This window comes from Pleuronectes platessa, chromosome 2, assembly GCF_947347685.1.
Source record: "Pleuronectes platessa chromosome 2, fPlePla1.1, whole genome shotgun sequence".
Taxonomy (NCBI): Eukaryota; Metazoa; Chordata; class Actinopteri; order Pleuronectiformes; family Pleuronectidae; genus Pleuronectes; species Pleuronectes platessa.
The window spans coordinates 25,608,108-25,628,085 of NC_070627.1; the positions used below are offsets into that span (position 1 = coordinate 25,608,108).

Below are 19,978 nucleotides of genomic sequence, written 5' to 3' on the forward strand. Positions count from 1 at the left end.
AGGTGAGATAGCTGAGATCATGTTTGGAGCGACACGTCACACAGCTGCAGTGACTACCAGTGACTCATGCAGACAGAAGCATATCCTCATATGAGCCAAATATCGCAGGCTGCCAGAGAGCGCTGGAATCTGGGCACTGGTGTCAGTGGAAACTTTTCTGGTGAAAGGTCAGGGGAAGGAACCAGTCACTTACAAACAAGATAGCAGGTCAAACACTGTTATATCAGAGGGTAAACAAACTGCTCAGGTTGCAAACAGATCGTTGCATTGTCTGCATTCGTGTGAAATCAACAGAGAATATGGATTTGTTGCTTTGTGTTCAGACACGACAACACTGTTTTTCCACATCACGCTGACGATCATTAAATTGGGTCACTACTTGCTAGAGTGCCGAGTGAGCAGATTCTTGTGTGGGTCTGTTCAGACGTGTGTGTCTGTGTGTAAATAAAGCCCAGCAGGAACACAGTAGCCTGGTATGACTTCAAACACGCTGGAGTGGTTTAATGGGCCAATACACCAACTGTACACAGGATGCCCAGTCGACTTGTCATCAGAGGTGTGTTTGCTCAGGAGACACATGGTTAGATACAGGTGAGGTCCGAAAAATGCACGTCCAGCTGTGATGTCATTATTCCAAAAGTCAATCAAGTAGCCGGGCAGTTCGATACACAATTATAATCACTGATGAATTAGTATGAAATTATAATTTAAATCAGTGGTTCTCAAATGGCACACTTTCAGGGGGTCCGTGAAAGACCATGATATATTGATTTTCTATGTTGACATGGTGAAAAACATTTTTAAACGTAGGTGTGTATTGGACCATGTCAAAATATCCCAAGAGACATAAATGAGGAGGTCCCAAGAATATTTTTTCTCTTTTAAGTAGTCCTGGGCATAAAAAAATGTGAGAACCTCTGATTTAAATGTTGTGACTGGTTGAGATAAAGTTTAGAAAAAAATTGTACGTTTCATTTCTGACAAACAGATATATGGTTTTCATTTCAATTGTGAATCCGAATAGTATCTATGTCTTAGATTAAGTGGAGTGGAGAAGAAGTACTGATGTTTATACTTAATTACAGTCCAGTAGGGTTTATACTAAAGTAAAGGACACATAGGTAATAGTTACTGCACAGTATTGTACAGCCCCCCCATTGTGGACACTCAGGTAAAATGCAGCATGCTGTCCTCACACTCCCTCGGCACAGCCACTTTGTAGCTGTGGCACGACAGTTTGTAATTGTTTCCATTGTTGTTGTCCCAGTAATCAGATCCTCTCACATGGTAGTGGACGGCAAATTCCAACACAGCTCCTGGCTGCAAAATGAAGGGCGGCACCGGCAGACGAAACCTGAAGGTGTCTGCCTCTGGAGCGCCATTCTCCCCGTGGTTGGCACTCGATACCCAGCATGCACTTGCCTCTGTATGTGTTCTCCAGTTGGTGAAAGAGTAGTGCACTGTGACCTCTTTCTCATAAGCTAGGTTCAGTGCCTGTATGGTGCCTGTGATCCCCTGCTCTGAACACATGACCCGCTGCAGACACACACTCTGAGTGCAGAGACGCTTCTGGAAGTCGGGCTGAGCTTCCATGTTTTCTGGGAAACAGGGTTTGAAGTACGGCAGGGACAGCTCCTGGGACTTCCGAAAAGCCAGCTCAGAGCTCATCAGGAGTCTGAACGTAACGTGTTGGGGGATCAACGGGTGCTCCTGAACTTTGAAGACCTTCACTTCCTCTAACTCCAGGCCCAGCGAGTCCACGAAGCGCACCTGCGGGCTCCTGAGCTCTTTCGTCCTCTCTGCAGACGAAGGTAGAGACTGAGCTCGTTTCCTCATGATCGTCCTCACCGGGGGCTCAGTGGTGGTGCCGGGCGATAAACCGGGCTCTGTCCCTGGGGGGGTTCTGGGTGGAGGAGGGCGGATCCGAACTGGAGGTTTGGGTGATTGAGGCTTAGGGTCATAAATGTCCCGAAGACGGATGGTGGTGGTTTTAGAGTTGGAGACGCTGCTGGAGCCCCTGATGAACTGCAGCTGGACCCCACTCCTCTCACTAGATCCTCTCTGCTGCCATTTGTCACAAGTGTCAGCCATGTTCATCGCATTCAATCACCTTGAGAAACAGACCAACCAATGCATAACCTAATTGTTACATCATTTCACACTACATATGCAAATACCTTCATTACAATCACACATTTCTAGACAAAAGAGCAATTACTTGACAAGACCACCAGTGAAATTCTTATGATCTAAATCTGTGTAAATTTTGCTGTTGAAGAAGGATCAAACCTTTGCGGCAGGCGTCTTCAGTCCTGGTGTCAGGCTGGTGTCTTGCATTGACTTTGGAAGTCGCTCTGAACCCAACTGCTACCAGATGACAGATGAGAGGAGGCAGCCTCTGCCTGATAACGTCAGTAACTCGCCATGAGAAGCCAAGCTCAACATCTCAAGCAGAAAAAAGAAATAGAGCTACTGCAAACTACAGACAGTAGATTATCTGGTTAGACTTGGAAAAGCCCAGCCTGCAGTCGGTGACTGCACCTCAGCCCTGGAGCTCAGCCTTTGACATATAACATGAGACCTTCAGTGGGGATGGGAGGTGTAGAGGGAATATTTATAGCAGGTAGTGGTGGGCTGTGTTTCTGTTCTTTGAAGATGCATAACTGGCTTAAAATACCAGCTACTTACAGTAGTAACATGTAATGAAACCTATTGTCAGACTATTTTAGATTAGAAAACACCGACAACACCAAAACAATTTAAAAAAAGATCTGTGGGAAATGTGCAACTTTTATTCTGTCGCAGTGTGTCACGCTATCGTATTTCTCTCGTGTCTTGTGTTGGTTTGCATGAGTTGATTATCTCTATGATTTTATTGCAAGATGTACTTTGTCTCATTGTGGGATAATTACAACCATCTAGCTCATCCTACTTATTTACCAGAACTGGAAAAGATAATGCGTTTTTATCCGTCATTATTCTGCCCCAGTTTAGAATTTTTGGTTGGGCATATTTGGACTTATATTTCTCTTCGAATTTTCTAAATCTATTAGTTCCTGTTTGAATTTAAAGCTTTTGAATCTTTTATTTTACTCCCTGTCTTTGCCTCCTTTGTGATTGAGATCCTGCTCTTGCCTCAATGTGATACTGGGCATTCACACGCTCCTCAGAATTTCCTGAGTGGTGAGGTTGTTGGTCTGACTTTGGCGTGTTCATGTGTGTGAATGTGGAAAAAACATTGACGCTGTAAACAATGTGTTGTATTTATGTGTTAATGATGTTCAAATATCTTGATACCTCCTTCCAACATCTCCACAATAACAAAGAGCAAAGAGCAAGGATCAGGTTTGACAGACATATAAACATTAAAACCTGCATGTGAATCATATTAATGTCAGTATTTACTAATATGTATAGTGTCGGGTGCTTGTGGGAGATGGACCTACAGTTTACAAAAATTAAACAATTGACAAGTTCACTTCAGAAGCTATAATATTTAAAGCAGATTTATATTAACTCCTTTATAAGCGTCAGCAACTCTCACTCAACCAGACAGGTATCCAACAAATAAGTATATTTTAAATAAAAGACTGTGACAGTGTGTCTAATATGTCTGCAATACACTTTAAAGAAAACACTGTTGTAGTCAACTTATTACAGCGGTTGCTGGAGAAAATTTTAGGGTTTCATCCTTTTGCATTGAGGACATATGGAATTGTCAGGTCCACTTGCTCTAGAATTCAAGACTGACTCTGCCCATGAGCAGCTGTCCATGTTTAAACTCAACAACGTGGCCAACAGCTCCACATTTTACTCTGATGGTCGTCTCTGTGATGACAGCCTGGCTGCGACACTCTACAAGGTCGTCGTAGAAATACCAGCCAGCTTGGAGAATGCCATGCAGTGATTTACAGCACTGGGGTGATATTACACAGCAGCCTTCACATATTTGTGACAAGAGTGTGGTACAAAGACTGTGTAAAAAAAGCCTTAAAGAAAAATATCACAATCAGATGACATCAGAATATAAATTAAATGAATAAAATAAGTGACCAAACCAAAATGAACACAGGAAATCTGACCCAAGAGCCAAGAAAAATGTATTGACTGATTGTTAAATCAAAAGAAAGGAAGGGTTACACTATGATGAGGAAATCCAGGGTCAAATCAGCGAGTTCTTCTGAAAGTGGCAAACTTTTGCTGCCTATTAATGAATTTCCAAAAAACACTGAGTAAGAAAAAGTGTAAAACAGTGTCCAAATGTGTTTATTATTGTGAAAAGGATTAATAAAATATGATCTTTGTCCGAAATTATATTTATGATTTCGTATTTCCCAGAATACTTAAAATCAGCGGACAATACAAATTGACAGAAACACGCGCAGACCAAGCTAAAGGCTTCAGTGCTTAAATCAGAATCTGCTCTGCATTGTACAATCCATGGTCACAAGCCTGCTGGTGGTGGAACGAGTGGAGCAGTTTGCAGTCTGCAGACCGGCTCCAGCATCTCGAGGCCAATTTCCCCAAGTTTGAAACAACTTGTACATTGTTCAACAAGCAGCTTTGTAAACGCTTCCAGGCCCTTTAATACCTCGAGCCCTCATTATTTTCAAGCCAGCTGTCATCCAGCATTCCCCCGAACACTCAGGCTGATTAATGGTGAGACACACTGCATGAGCTAAATGCACAGAAAAAAGAAACATGCCGGTCAGACCAGAGATTCTCAGTATATACGTGATTAAAAATCTTTGACCTCAGCTAATCTATATTTAATACTAAATCAATACTTTTAAGGCCTATTATTACAACGTGTGATTATTTTAGACATTGTTATACTTCTGATCGACTCACAGCCAGCCTGTGGACAATACTATGCTTTATTTGATTTTTCAGAAAGTGCTTTAGTAGAATTTCAAAGCAGGGTATCAACACATCCCGGCTGACTGGATATCTCCTGGACAACTCTGACAAACAGCCACTAGTTTCTGTTGGGAGTGAGGAGAGCAGGAGGACCTACAAGCAGGAGCCAGGTGAAGGTAACTAACAGAAAGTGTTCTTTAATACCGGCACATATCAATATGAATTAACAAGAGGTTAAAAAGCAGACCATGGTCCAAAAATCAACTAAGTTCAAAGAAGAAAGTGAACACTGAGGAACACTAAGAAACAAGAAATGCAAAAACACGAGTGAAATAAACAAGGAACCAGACGGACAACATGACAAATACAAAGGGAGGCACAGAGACTGAACACAGGTGAAACACATTGGGAACAGGTAAAGACCATCACAGGGGCAGGAAAACAGGCCAAAGGCAGGAAATCAAGCTAGAAATACGCAAGGAGCATCATTTCAAAATAAAACAGGAAACAGACCTCAGAATGGAATAACCTAACAAAAATACATAACACAAGGAAAAACAAATTAGTGGCCATGATCTGAAATGCCAATAAACAGTAAATCCTAAATGTTCTCTCACTGTCTTTCAGAGTTCAGGGGGCAGAGTCATGGCAGTTTCTTGGCTAAAAGTTAAACATCATCACTTGTAACTGTTTTTGGGTCCGGACTTTTTCTAGAGGTTGCCCTTTACACAGCAGGAGATTGTTGTTGATGTTGAAAAACACAAAATGTGATGTGATCTGGATTTTCAAGGTTGTTTGTGTCGGTGCACTCTGTCATTATCTCTGCTGCTTCAGCCATCGTAACCATCAGGGTGATATCTATCATCAACATCATCTGCATTGAAACACAACTTCTTATACCATATAGACTGCATGTAAATATGGATGACAAGACTGCCCCCCACACATTATGAAAGAAGTTATCACACTGATGTAGTGCATGTTCAAGTGCAAATTTCTATTGTAAATTGTTTGTTCCATCACTTGGCAGTGGAAGTGGAGGAAGTGAAGACACGTCATCCATCTTTATCTACAATCTTTGCTTATACTCTTGTGTGATGTGTCTATGAACACTTTCTCCATTGTACAGTACTGGGGTCCTCTGTGTTCTCTTCTTCATCTACTTCTGTCTCATCTTGTAACTTCACTTACTGTATACGTAGTTTCCCCAATACTCACTTCCTTTGCTACTTCCAACTCACGTTTCCTCTTATTTTCATCATTTTCATGCTTTTACAATAATGTCTTTTCTTTAACAGTCTTGTCATTAAATGTTATTTTCTTGCCAAGGTTTCCAGCACAGGGCTTTTCCAGGGGCAACTATCTTGTCCTCCCTTTTACAACTAAAAGAAACACTTTTATTTTACAGCAGAACATAATGTTTAAACTCAAACACTAAAGCTTGTAAAGCTGTTTAAATTACAAAAGCAGGCCAGTGGTGTGAAATATATATAGAAGATTTTTTTTTTCATTGAATCACTTTTATTTTGCTGTTGTAAGTTTCCTGTTTTATCACTTATGATGACACATGACTGGTGGGTATTGAGCCTTGAGATAATGTATGTTGTGATTTGGTGCTTTGATTTATTCTCTCACCCTGAAGCCACCAGATGATATTCTGTTTGATATGCATTCATAACTTCACCACAGGTCATAGGGGAGGAGAAGCCGGTGAAGGTGGAGGTAGGAGGTCAGGTGGTGGAGGAGAGGAGGGCGAAAAGGATGAGGCAAATGAAGAGGTGAGGAAGTGATGGCTGAACCATGCAGCACCTGAGCCTCCACAGCCTCCACCTGCAGCAGTGGACATTCCATCTACACGCTGGTGATATTGACTTCATTAACTCCTTTGCTCCATGATCACACCACATGGAATCAGAGTTATTTGGCCCATCCTCATTGAAATAAACACTGTAGACAAAACAATGGTAACACCTGTAATGCTATAACTGGACCACAAAATGCAGCCTCCAAAATATAACATATAGGGCTGTTTTAACGCCTCTAAAACAGTTTCATCACAAGCAGGAAGTTATATTGGACTACATTTGTTTTAGCTGCAAGGCAACTGGGTTTATATTCTCCTTCTAGTTTTTAATTCTGTGGAAAAAAAAATGTTATGTATACCACAATTCATCTCTTTCTCATAACCAGGACACACACACACACACACACACACACACACACACGCGCACACACACACACACACACGGACACACACACAGTTGAGACTAAAAGACTTACTGTACAGAAAATGTGCAGTAAAAAGAGAACAGCCTCAAGCACAGTCAACAGTAGTTTAAAGAACAGTTTGACATCTTGCTCTGCAGTCATCAACTGTATAGAGGAGATAACAGCTCTGCTGCACCAAGCAGAAGTTCTTCAGGACACGTTGCCTTATAGATGAAAGTCAAACAATATCTGGCTCCTGTGGTTGGCAGCAGTCGGGCTTGTATGACCACAGAGCCTTGGCAGCGAGTTCGACCTGAATCAGCAGCTGCTGCTGTCCTGCCAACATGGAGGAGGAGAAGCTCCACGTTTCCTCCAGAGAGTCGTCCAGAGTGATCTGCCTCCAGGTGCTGCCCTCACACCTGCTGGCCGGGCTGGGCATGGTGACGGCCGGCCTGCTGCTGGACCAGGCATATGTCAGTGACACGCAGGCTGCTGTTGAATCAGACAACTCCAACGCCAGTTTAAACTACAGTGGGAGAGGTCCAAAGTAATCTGCACCAAAACTCACAAGCAAATGCAAAGCATGGACATGTTTGACTGAACCATTGACTGAAGTCTTATCAGGACGCAGCTAAGTGGAATATGATCTGATCATTATTCCACTTGGATGACGGACTGCCTAATTCTGACAATATAACCATATCTGTCCTTTGGTGTCTCTGTCTCTGTGCCTCTCAATGTCTCTGTGTCTCTCTGAACTTAACTGGTGCTGTGAGTTTGCAGGTCACAGTGACCTCATCAGTCTGTAAAGGGACCTGGCCCCATGGGAACAAATTAACAGATCCTGGCAAAGTAACAGTAACTGACATTAGCCCTCTAGATTTATATTAAAACAGCTGGCTATGCTGTTGGCACTTTGCCTTTCGACCTTTCGACCTTTCGACCTTTCAGCCTTTTCCTTGTTTACCACTTGTTGTTTTGAAACCAAAAATATTGCCGGTGGCCCCAGAAAGTCTCTTCACCCACAAACAACCACTCTCCACCACCATCATTATTTTTCCAGACCCTTTCACGAGTAAGTTGTATTTTTCCTGACAATTTCACAATGTAAAGTCTATGGAACATAAAGAGTGTGCAGGAGAAAGCAGGATGAACACTAACGTCCATGAGCACCAAATGGAAACAAACCTTTACACTCCAAAACTTGTGTAGATACTATTTGCAGCCTTGTTGAGAAAAATATAAATGCATATATATGGATCTTAGGTTTGCTAAAAGTTATACTAACCCAAACTTTGAATAAAACTTGTTTTAAAGTTTGTAAACACTTCTTTCGGTGTAGATAGAGAGTCTAACCTTCTCTGTATTGTGATTGTTTATCCATGGCAGTAAATAGACAGTTCCTCCAGCTAACTTAAATCAGATAGCAGTTGATGACAGTCTGAAAAGTGATATTATTTTTCCATTCGAACATATTTGGGCTCCATTAAATCTGCTAAAAAAGGATGCACAGGGGGCAAGGAGCTTGAATCAAAAGACAACCCCCTTTTCCCCCTGTACATCTGAATCATCACAACAGAGCTGCAGTGAATCTTCAGTGACATTGAGACGTGATGACAGAGCGGCAGCTACAGAGGCCATAGAGACATAACTGTATGTGAAAGGAAAGGACAGGTTCAGGAAGCTCTGCATCACTCGTGTTTTCTCTGGACCGACTTTGACTTGAGTTAGGATTCTGTCTGCAGACCTTTAACCCCTTATTGCCTGAAGGAAAACTCTTCTTATTCCACCGAGCCATCAAATTAGTGTGTGTGCAAACGCCATATACACTCAGGTACAGCCGCACTGTTCGTACTAGCTGTTGCTTCATAATCCAAATTACAGGCAGCAGTCAGAGGGGGGAGCTGCAGGCAGTGGAGCAACTATTCTGAGTCATGTCTCAAGGACACTGTTCAGCTGAGTCACTCTGTGTGTGTGTGTGTGTGTGTGTGTGAGTAGGTGTTTGTGTGTGTATGTGCGTATGTGTATGTGCTTATGTTCCTTCCATCTATTTGCATGTATTTGCATTATATAATGGAAAGAAAAGGGCAAAGAGGCGAAAACAAGAACAAAGTGTCAGAATGTGACTTTTTTTTATCATCCTATTACAAGCAGCAGTTTGAGTGTATGTGGAGGCTACTATGTTATAAACTGTACAATGCAAATATTGACATTATCTTTTAATGGGATAGCAAATGGTATGAGAATAGTAACGGAACAGACAGGTGAGTGACGTAATGAAACGTCACCCTGAAAAGGTCCAGGTCGTGACTGCCTGTGTTCTCTCCAGTCGAGCAGGACAAACTGTGTCCTGTACACGCATCAGCAGCACCACGTGTCGGTGACAGGTACGGCACCTGCTGCTGCTCACAGTGCGTCAGCCACTCATAGTGAGGACATCGAGGAGCAGGGGAAGGAGGAGCTGTTATCAAAGCACACAGCTGCAGCATCCTCTGAGTCTCAAAACCAGGAGCAGCAGGACAACTGAAGAAGAGGACTCCTGATACAGCGCGGTCCCCTCGCTAGAACGCAGACGTCTGCAGCATCCCCCTCCTCTCTCCCTCTCTCTCTCTCTCAGACACACACAAACAGGCTTGTCTCCATCACAGAGAGCCGTCACGACTCATCTATCCAATCAGAGAGAAGAACCCTGGCAGGGACTACCACAAGCTCCATACTTCTTCAGTCCCACCGTCTATCAGTGACCCAACTCCCAGCTCGCATCCCGGCCTTCCCCTTATCAAAATGAGGAAGGGGCTCCACGGTGGTCAAGCTCACGCGGGCCATCTGCACAGCAGTGAGGAGAAAGAGAGGGACGTGTGGAGGGAGAAGGAGGAGAAGGAGCAACAGCACAGGAGGGCCGAGAAGAAGCTGCTGGCCTTCTGGATGTCTCTGTCCTACAGGACCTGGACCTTCTTTAGGCCCCGGGAGAGACCCAGCTTCCAGCGCTCCAGCTCGGCAGCCCGTCTGCTGAAGAGTGAGGCATGAGAGGAGGACGTGAATATGTGTGTGTGTGTGTGTGTGTGTGTGTGTGTGTGTGTGGTCTGTCAGTAGCAGAGTGGTAGAAGAGGCCTCATAGATCTGCTGTTAAGTGGACCCGTGTGTGTGCATGAGTGTCAATGTGTGTGTGTGTGTGTGTGTTTCATCCATTCAAGTCTAGGAAAGCAGCTTCCTTCGAGTAGTCCGACATTTGCACAGTACTTTACGTTGTTGTCCTGTGGGAGAGAAAGATGAAGAACAAACAAGCTTGTTGTGTCATCACAGTTTTTTGCCAAACAACTTTTTGAACAACTGATTTCAGTCAAGAACCATCACCAGTGACTTTCAAAGAGCCTGAGGTGACGACTTGGAAACCCCAAAAAAAAGGGAATACTCTCTCTCCCCTCTGTGGAGAAAGAACATTACATCCCTCTGGAGAAGCTTGATGCCTTTCACACAAATATTTGGTGACACCTCCAGCTGGACTTTTCAGGCAGGGAAGGGTTAACTGAGTCTGGAGCTGGGCTTCAAGGGGATGGAAGCTGAGGGACTTCGCATGCAAACTGACCTGCTCACCTCACGGCTTCCTGCCAGAGAGCTCATGGAGGATGGCAACCCAGATCCTGGTGCCGTATGGTGGCGGCCGGGATACTCATGGATACAGTGCAAGTATGGAATTTCATCATCACCACTGGTTTCCTTGGGTTAATTTTTACATGGAGAGCAGCAGGGGGCCGAGTGCGTCAGACAAATGAGTGAATGTGATGTTTATGTAAGTATAGGGATGATGCATACAAATGCAATTTACAATATAATTGAACATAATCTAACAAAATATATAGAGGGGTTCTTGCTAAAGCAGACAGTGACTACCTTAAAATAACAGACAGGTAACAGTTTGTTTGAGTGTTTGAATACTGAATATTTACACAAATTACAGGACAGCACGAGGCAAACAGAGCAGAGCCACCAGACAGCTCTCTACCTGTTTTCAACGTCTTGTAAATATGTATTACAGCTCAATGTGACTGAATAAGGCAGCAGGGCAGTCAGCCGCTAGCTGAAGCATCAGGTTATAGATCAGGTTTCATGAAAACAGTTATCAAATCCAGCAACATGCTCCAGTCCAACTGGTAAACATTCTGAGATACATGAGAAGTCATTTTGAAAGAAATTAATCTGACATCTTTGACCCAGCCACCTCATCAGCTGCTAGCTGTAACTCTCAAGTCCTCATTTACTGTTCATTGAAGTGTGTTGCAGCGGTTAAAAAAATCTACATTTTCATTTTAAAATTAAATGAAACACTTTAAAGTATCGGTGTTGTGCTCAGTGGGAGCAGATTGTGCACTAAACGATCACTCTGGTGTGTTTCTGCACTGGGAGATGTTCAAGGAGATTTCAGAGGTGCTTATCTTGGTGCCAGATCTGTTTGGGCTGAAGGGGAATCTAGAGATGACTTTGGCATCCAGACTGTCAACAGCAGTGAGTGGGGACACACACAACACAACGCAACACAACACGACATAACACACATGCAATCAGAACGAGATGGAACAATTATTGTTTCATTTGGTTTGTATTGGATTTGGAGCGATAACAAATCAAAGCATTTATCAGGGTAATTCTAACATCTTTTACACAAACATTTAGATAAGACTTGTTTAAAAAACAAAACCTTGTGACTGAGACACATGATTACATAAACTAGTCTATGGAAACGTCCACAGGCGAACACAGGTCAGATGGAGGAGGCCCAGCCGCAGTGGACTTTGGTGATCTCTAATCTGGCTCTCATTCAGACGAAACACTCATCCATACTACGTCTATACAATAAGGATAACACACTGCATCACTTCAATGTGTAGTACAATCCAGAACACTTCAGCCAATGGTTTTACAATGATTTTTGTGTCATTTTTGCGTAGAGACAGACAGATAACACGTAGGTAAGACTAGAATGACATTCATTTGAGCTAAACAGTCCCCGAAAATTCGATTTTTTCATCGGTCATTGAATCGAGATATCTGTAAAAACAAAAGGTCAAATAAACACCCTATCTTGCAATGTTAAAGACAATGGTAAACACAATTCCTGAGCTCATCCATTTGTCTGTGGATCTGAACCAAAATGTTTTTGGCCCATGTTCCATCCATCCCCCAAGTTTCACTGAAAACTGCTCCGTAGTTATTGCGTAATGCTGCTGACAAAGAAACCAACCAATCGTCCCACCAACAAACACATACCTCCTTCGATGATAAAATATGGAAAGAGAGTTCTATAGATTGATAAACAAATTCAATAAATAAATATAATGAATAGATCCTCTATGCTCTGTCCTCCCTTCCCAGGTCCAGGGCACAGTTGTGGGCTTCTTGGCAGCGGTAACAGTGTTGGCTCATGGTGTTCTGACCAGGGGGAGAGGGGATCTTATCAAGGCTGCTATCCTGTGTGCCAGCAGCATCCCCACTGCTGTCATCACTGCACTGTGTCTAGGTGAGACATACACACAGTGCTGCAGAGAAACAAGTGGCTGAGAGTAGACTGGATACCCAAAATGCAACAGCTGGGCAGGAACGTTTCTAAGCCTGGTGTGTTGTTTTTATATCTTCTATGTCAAGTCTCTGTCTGTTACAGAGGTCAGATGTCACACTTATCAGGGAAGCACGTGCAGAGATACTTGTTTGTTGGTCAAAAAGGATGACACAAGGGTTTTTGAAAGATATTAGGAGCAAAAGATGATCAACATTTACATAACTGTGCATCAGCAGTATTGGTGGTGCAGTGGGGACGTATTTCAACCAGAAGATGGCAGCATAGTCCACATTTGAATATAGCAGCAGTAAACCTCAACCTGCTGTCTACATTCATTCATATCATGGTTACATCCTTTTATTTCTTATTCCCTGTTTGCATTAAACTCATCAGTACCAGTATATTCTGTGCTGTGTCGCCCTGCAGACATGTTGTACCTGCCTCCTGTGGTGTGTGTCTTCTGGTTGCTCCTCATCCCAGCCCTGGTCACCATGGCCTGCCGCTCTCCACCGGTCAGAGAGCTCCTAAAGTCAGGCTGGACACCAGTCATCATGGCCATGGCCATCATCAGATGAGGTGACAGGCTGACCTCTGCAGCTTTAAACCCAGGTGACCCACTGAGAGGTGCTGTGTTGTCATCTCTTCAGTATTGGTGGCCTGAGTGATCCAAACTTTGAGGGAATGGCAGTGTTCACACCAGTCATCAACGGTGAGTGGATAATAAGTATATACGTATATATAAAACACACTAACAAAAAAAACACTTCCTCAAAGTATAACGGCAAGTCAGTTGAATTCCAGTGATATCAATCTGACCATTTAGAAAGCACAAGGGATAATGAATCAGTTTCACCTGCTTTGGTGCAAATTAAAGTGACAACAGACGCAATGGAGAAGAAAAATCTAGAAAACCCCCCAAAAAGAGGTTGTCTTGATTTTGCCGGTGCTGGCCAGACACAGCTGCTCTCTCTTTATCCTTCCTGACTGATTCTTCTTTAGTTTTGTGTTCTGCAAGTGTCCTTGTCACTACTGGTAGCATGAGGCAGTATGTGTAGCCCAATCAGATTGAACTGGTAGCTCCTCCAGGAAGACTTGCTTGGTCTCCCAGCACAATCTCAAGAGCATGGAGGAGATACCAGGAGAAGGGCAGTTACACAAGGAAGCTGGACATGGCCGTAGAAGGGCATCAACCCAACAACAGGACCAGGATCAGCTCCTTACAGGTCCTGCAGGCTACAGGTTTGCATGTTTCTGACCAAACTGTTAGAAACAGACTCAATGAGAGTAGCATTTGGGCCTGATGTCCTCTAGTGGGACCTGTGCTCACAGCCCAGCACCGCGCAGCTTGATTGGCATTTGCCAGAGAACACCAAAATTGGCAGGACCGCCACTGGCGCCCTGTTATCTTCACAGATGAGAGCCGGTTCACCCTGGGCACATGTGACAAGCGTGAACGAGTCTGGAGACGCCGTGGTGAACATTAGGCTGCCTGTAACATCATCCAGAATGACCGGTTTGGCAGTGGGTCAGTGATGGCCTTGGGAAGCATATCCTTGGAGGGTCACAGAACTCCATGTCATAGCCAACGGGGAGATTGCCAGACCTTACGCTGGTGCAGTGGGCCCCGGGTTCCTCCTTGTGCCGGACAATGCCCGGCCTCATGTGGCCAGAGTGTGTAGGCAGTTCCTGCATGACTGAAGCCTCAGTCCAGAAGAATGCAGTCCTGGGAACAGCTAAGATACTGCGCAGAACCCTCAAGCTCCCAGTGTCACGGTTTGAGGAAAGGAGATGGACCCAGTAGCAGAGGTATATCACAAAAGGTGTATTTAATCCAAAAAGAGACTAACTTAACAAAACGCAAAACAAACACTAAAGGAATTGAAACACTGAAAAGACATGAACTAGAACAAGAAGACAACAACACAAGGAAGCTTACTAGACTCAGGAGAACAGGAGAACAGGACAAGGCAGGACAGGAACACAGGACAGGAACCACAAAAACCAGGAGCAAAACAGACAATCCGACAAGGACAAAGGGAAAGACAGAGGCTTATATACACAGGGAAGGCAGGGGTAATTGGCCACAGGTGCAACACATGAGGAGTTAGACTAACAATCACCAAGACAGGAAGTGAAGACCGAAACAACCCACAAGGAACAGAGACTACAAAATAAAACAGGAAACAGAATGCACACATGAAAATAACTCAAACACAAAACAACAGATCTACAGTTAACAGAAAACACTTCTACAAAATCTTAACTGCCAGATCGTTACACCCAGGCCTCTCGAAGAGGACCCAAGCTGGAGTAAGACAATACCACCGCCCGCAACAACGAGGGTCACAGGGAGATTTTTATTATATTTCATTTGAGATCTGCTGTATATATATACACTACAAATCTAAATTTATTCATTTATTCTTTATTTTAAAAGTAATGATGTATATCAAAATATATATATGAGTATATATACAAAAATATTAATACAAATGTAAATGAACCCCAGTTAGCTGCACTAGGTGATTTCCATCAGCCATCCCTTTGCCAGATGTTGAAAGGCATCCCTTAATAAGAAATCGTGCAAAAATCAATAAGAACAAGTGGGTTTGTGCAGCGCCCCCTGGCTGCACCTCTGGTAGTTCTACTTGAAGTAGATTTGAAGTTGATGAAACCAGACCGAGGAGGAGATAAACCAGGTGCAATCTTGAAAACTAGATATTTCTCAAGGATTTATACGGTTAAGTTTTCCCAGCTGAGTGGTTAGAACAATTTAGAGACATGGTTTATCAAGAGAAATAATTGATCGATTCAGTAGTAAACTCATATTTCATGATTTCATTTCCACTCTTAACTGTGATTACTTATAAGTTGCTTGTGAGATCAAAATCGTTATGGTTATTATTTGCAATGCATCACATTAATTATGTTGTGTTATTATGTTGTATATTAAGCTTTCATTTTGGGCCAATACACTAAGTTAATGCTTATTAGGCATTTCCCCGGAGAAGTGAGAACATCAACATACTAAAGGCAATAAAGAGCCAAGTCATTAGATCACTTATGTCGGTTACATTATACTAATTATTATATTGTATAATTATATAATATCATTAATAATCTGAAACTACAGTTGTTATAGCTGGGATTTTTTCAAAACTTTGAGTTTATATCTCTGTTAACTACATTTGAGGAGACAGAATTGCTGCAGGGATGTATGACTCAGTGCTCAGTGGACACTTTGTCAGACAAGTCCTAATTTCACAGGGCCAGAGATATGAAATTAACCGTGATAATAGTAGTGGTTACTTTGACTATAATAGACGTAATTGTGAATAATGGCCCTTTCATTTAAACTGAAACAATTAGTTACCTCCCCTCCCTCGGAAAAGGAATTTACACTGACATATTTTCCTACAGGAGTAAGCAGGGCTGGGATTTGGGGTTATGGTGTTTTAATAGCCTTAATCTAAAGAATGATAATTAAGCCTCCTAAGTATCTTCATTATTGTAAGAAAAAGCCTAATGGCAACTGATGTCATGTGGAAATTGCTAAAGCGTGCAGGCGCCCAGCAGCTAATCCCATTATATATAAGTCCTGGGGTCTCCACACGCTGACAGTGAATATATCACAGTGCTAAAAGCTAAAGGCTCAACTTTGAAATGGCTCCAGGTATGAAGTGTTAGTCAGTCACGAGGTGGGAAAGTCTCCTCACTGTCAGGACCCTCAGAGAGGCACATGGGGCTAGATCTCACTGACTGAAGTCTGCTGCCCACACATACTAAGTAGAGAGCCATAACAATGGTCTTTACATGAACCAAAAGCCGGATCCGAATGCCAACTATGCATTCATCCGCTCCCGTTTCCGCAGCATCCCTGCCAACCGCGGTGCTCCCACAGACTCCTTTGCCATCGCCGTACAGGAAGTGCATTTGCATTCCTATTCAGCTCTCTTCCCTCCTGCCATGTTGACCAGAAACAATCCCACTGTTTTGCTCCAATGACCCATGTGCTCTAGCCCTCTGCAAGCCAAAATGAAATCAGCCTGAAGCGAAGAGCAATATGCTACAATGAATATAGCTAGATTGCCTTTTCCAGACATTCAGAGAAATGCATCCCACAGGAGCCTGAGAGTTAGGAATAACTGCTGAGTAGATTCAAGTCAAATTACTTTTTGGGCTGGTGAATTATTTTTCCTCTATTCTGCTCAGCCAAATGGCTCTCAGAGGGACAGAGAACAACGGCAACAGTTGAACAAACAGTCAGCCTTACTGCTGTTCTCAGCTGAATCCTGAAATGGTTTTGTATGTTTTATCATTACTGGTCTCTGGCAACACTTTCATAAATACCTTTTCATGTCCATGCAGGTGTAGGGGGAAATCAGGATGTCCACCTACCTCCACCACTGGGGTGTTCCTGGATCCCTTCCATTAAAAAAGAGTGAGCACTGTCCTGGACCCTGTGATATCTTGTTCTCCTCAGGTCAGATGTAGAAACCAACACCTGGTTTAAAGGCTTTGTGCAGAAATATAGCTCTTTGTTATACGTTTTGCTTTTGTCTGGATCCTTTCTGTTTGTGACACTTTTGCATGCGTTCAACAGCCTTTGTGATTCTGAAATCAGAGGCAGAGTTTTATTGAAGACATGATGGCAGCTTCAAAGAGGATGAATATACGAGGATAAAGCTGAATTGTTATGCTGTGATATTTCTCAAGCAGTCTTTATCTCTCTTTCCACGAAAATAGAAAGAGAAACATAACGGTTGTTGACTAGTTATATTGGTTTTGCAGTAGGTTGCATAGCACAGCCTTGTTTCCATTGCTAATGGCATGATTAGGAGGTTCTTCAGCAAAAACTGATTTGACACAAACAGTTAATTCACTTCAAACCAGCTACTTTGGTGAAATAGTAGGAGAAAATAACTTCAATGAATAGTTTGACATTTTGGGAAATACAATAACTTTCTTGTCAAGAGTTACATGAGAGGATCTATTGTCGCTTCTGTGCTGTGATGAAGCTCCAGACAACAGTTTAGCAACGCTTATCCTACCTTCTTTTTGCATTAAGACGAGGAACAGGGGGAAACACCTTGACTCTGACTGAAGTTATCAGTTTGTTAATCAGTTTATGATGTTTAAAAACACTAATTTGAAGAACAACATATGGCATAATATGAATAGGTTAGCGGTAATAACTTGATCCCAGCTCCAGCTATATACAGACCATTAATAACTCCACAAGTTGTCTGACTATTCCTTTAAAAAGTCTTGTTTGTACCAGACATGAACCACGTTTATGTGAAATGTGAATTTAATAATGCCACTGGCTCAGTATAGATGCATCAATCATTGTTTCTGATGTTCATCAAACAGAGGATCAATGTTTCATTTGCAAATAAAATCATGGTTGACTATCCTACAGATACATCTGTAAACAGCACTGATGCTTTTATGTATCACAAGAGTATATTGTTTAAAGTTAGACTCTTTTAACCCCCTTACGCTTGTTTTGAAGGTAATGCCAAACACACTATTGGCTTCACACTTGTTATTACTTGTGTTGTGTTTACCCAGACGTGAACTCTCAATCAATTAAAGTCCTGGTCCTCCTCGTCGTCCCAGGTCACCTCCTCTTCCTGTACACCATCCACCTCCTTCGGGGCGGCCATACTGTCACGACCTTCTCCTTCATCATCTGCTACCTGTCTGCTGCTCTATCTCAGGTAAAATAACCCGATGCGAAGAGGTTTTATCCTACAAGACTAATTTGACTCTTTTCTTTAATTCATGCTAATCAGAGATATTCCAAATTGAAATCTGAATCGACTGTCACCATTCGGGTGGTGATTTTGCTTTACGGGGCAAGGCGGATGGTGCGCTGGCTGTGGAAGAGGGGACTGGATCCAGACACTTTCTCCATCCCATACCTTGCAGCTCTTGGTGACCTGTTGGGGACTGGCTTCTTGGCTCTGAGCTTCAGACTCATTCTGACGCTCAGCTCATCTGGGACTGGAGTTTGAAACAGAAACGTGTTTCTGTACATGCTGATTATACTGATTAAACAAATGATCATGATGCAAATAATTTAATTTCAGCCAAAAGAAATCTATTATTTTCAGTATGATTATGTTCCCTGCTGTGCAAGTGCACAGTCAGAACCAGTGACTTTTTGCTTGTTTTCAAAGCAGGCATTTTTAAATGAATAAGAGGGTTAACCCAGGTGTTAAAGGGATAGTTCACCCAAAGACTTCACTCATTATCTACTCACCACTATGCCGATGGATGGGTGGGTGAAATGTTTGACTATACAAAACACTTTTGGAGTTCAGGGGTAAACAGCATTGCAGCCAAATCCAACACAATTGAAGTAACGAAGGCCTAATTCTTCAAACGTAAAAAAAAACGTGAGAAACCCCCAGGCATCGGCAGAGTGGTGAGTAGATAATGACAGAATTATAATTTCCGGGTTACCTATCCCTTTAAGGTAAACTACTGACATTACACACAGGTGTTAACCTCTGCAATAAAAATGGACCTATCCCCCAATTTTTACAAATCCTGACACTTTATTACTGCACAGAGATGAGAGGGAAAAGGAGATTAACCAGAGGCTATCGGAGGCTGAGCCGACCAAATACACACAGACACACAATATTACACTTTGCAACCTTGTTTAGATAAGTGCTATGTAATAAATTATTATTATTATTATTATTATTATTATATTTAGCTTTCTCTGTCATTCGAAAGTAGCTGTTCAGATTAGATCTTGGAATTTAAAATAATTTACACGATAACCATATATAGCCCTATGTATACAGCCTAATTTCCCCCTTTACATGTTTGGGATCCAAACTTGACTACAATTTAATGGAAATACTGGATTTTAGTTTAGAGCTTACAAACAGTTGGCATATCGGCTGGCTGGGGGAATAAATACCAATTTTCATCAGTCTGAACAGACTTTTATAGTTATGCAACAACTTTGTCTAAGTCCCTTCTGGTGGTTATGTTTCCAGTCTGGCTGCTCGTCCAATGTTTTTCATACATTTATATAGAATGAAGCTTCCCAAAATGAATGAGGATTTATGGGGATAATGACAAATTAATTGCAAAAAGAATATGTTCGTTATCATTGTAGTGTTAACAAATCTATGTATGGTTTACACTGTCTCAGGAACTGTTGATTAATATTCTGAATATTCTGTGTTTGACACGTGTGCAGGGATCAGGATAAACAGACTGTGAGCGTCCCAGAGAGCAGGAGATAAAGAGAAAATGACAGGAACTGAGTGACGGAAAAAAAACAGACATCTTTTGAGCACAGATTAGACTTTTGTTTGAACAGATTATATT

General features: G+C 42.5%; 1 protein-coding gene and 1 pseudogene across 1 annotated transcript; one reads left to right on the forward strand and one right to left on the reverse strand.

Moving 5' to 3' along the window:
* Positions 1-1,167: 1,167 nt before the first annotated feature.
* On the reverse strand, positions 1,168-2,091 carry ppp1r3db (protein phosphatase 1, regulatory subunit 3Db). The gene has a single exon (XM_053444698.1). It carries the CDS (start codon positions 2,089-2,091, stop codon positions 1,168-1,170), a length of 924 nt encoding a protein of 307 aa, XP_053300673.1.
* Positions 2,092-7,412: 5,321 nt separating this feature from the next.
* Positions 7,413-18,742, forward strand: LOC128446459 (solute carrier family 41 member 1-like; annotated as a pseudogene).
* Positions 18,743-19,978: the final 1,236 nt, after the last annotated feature.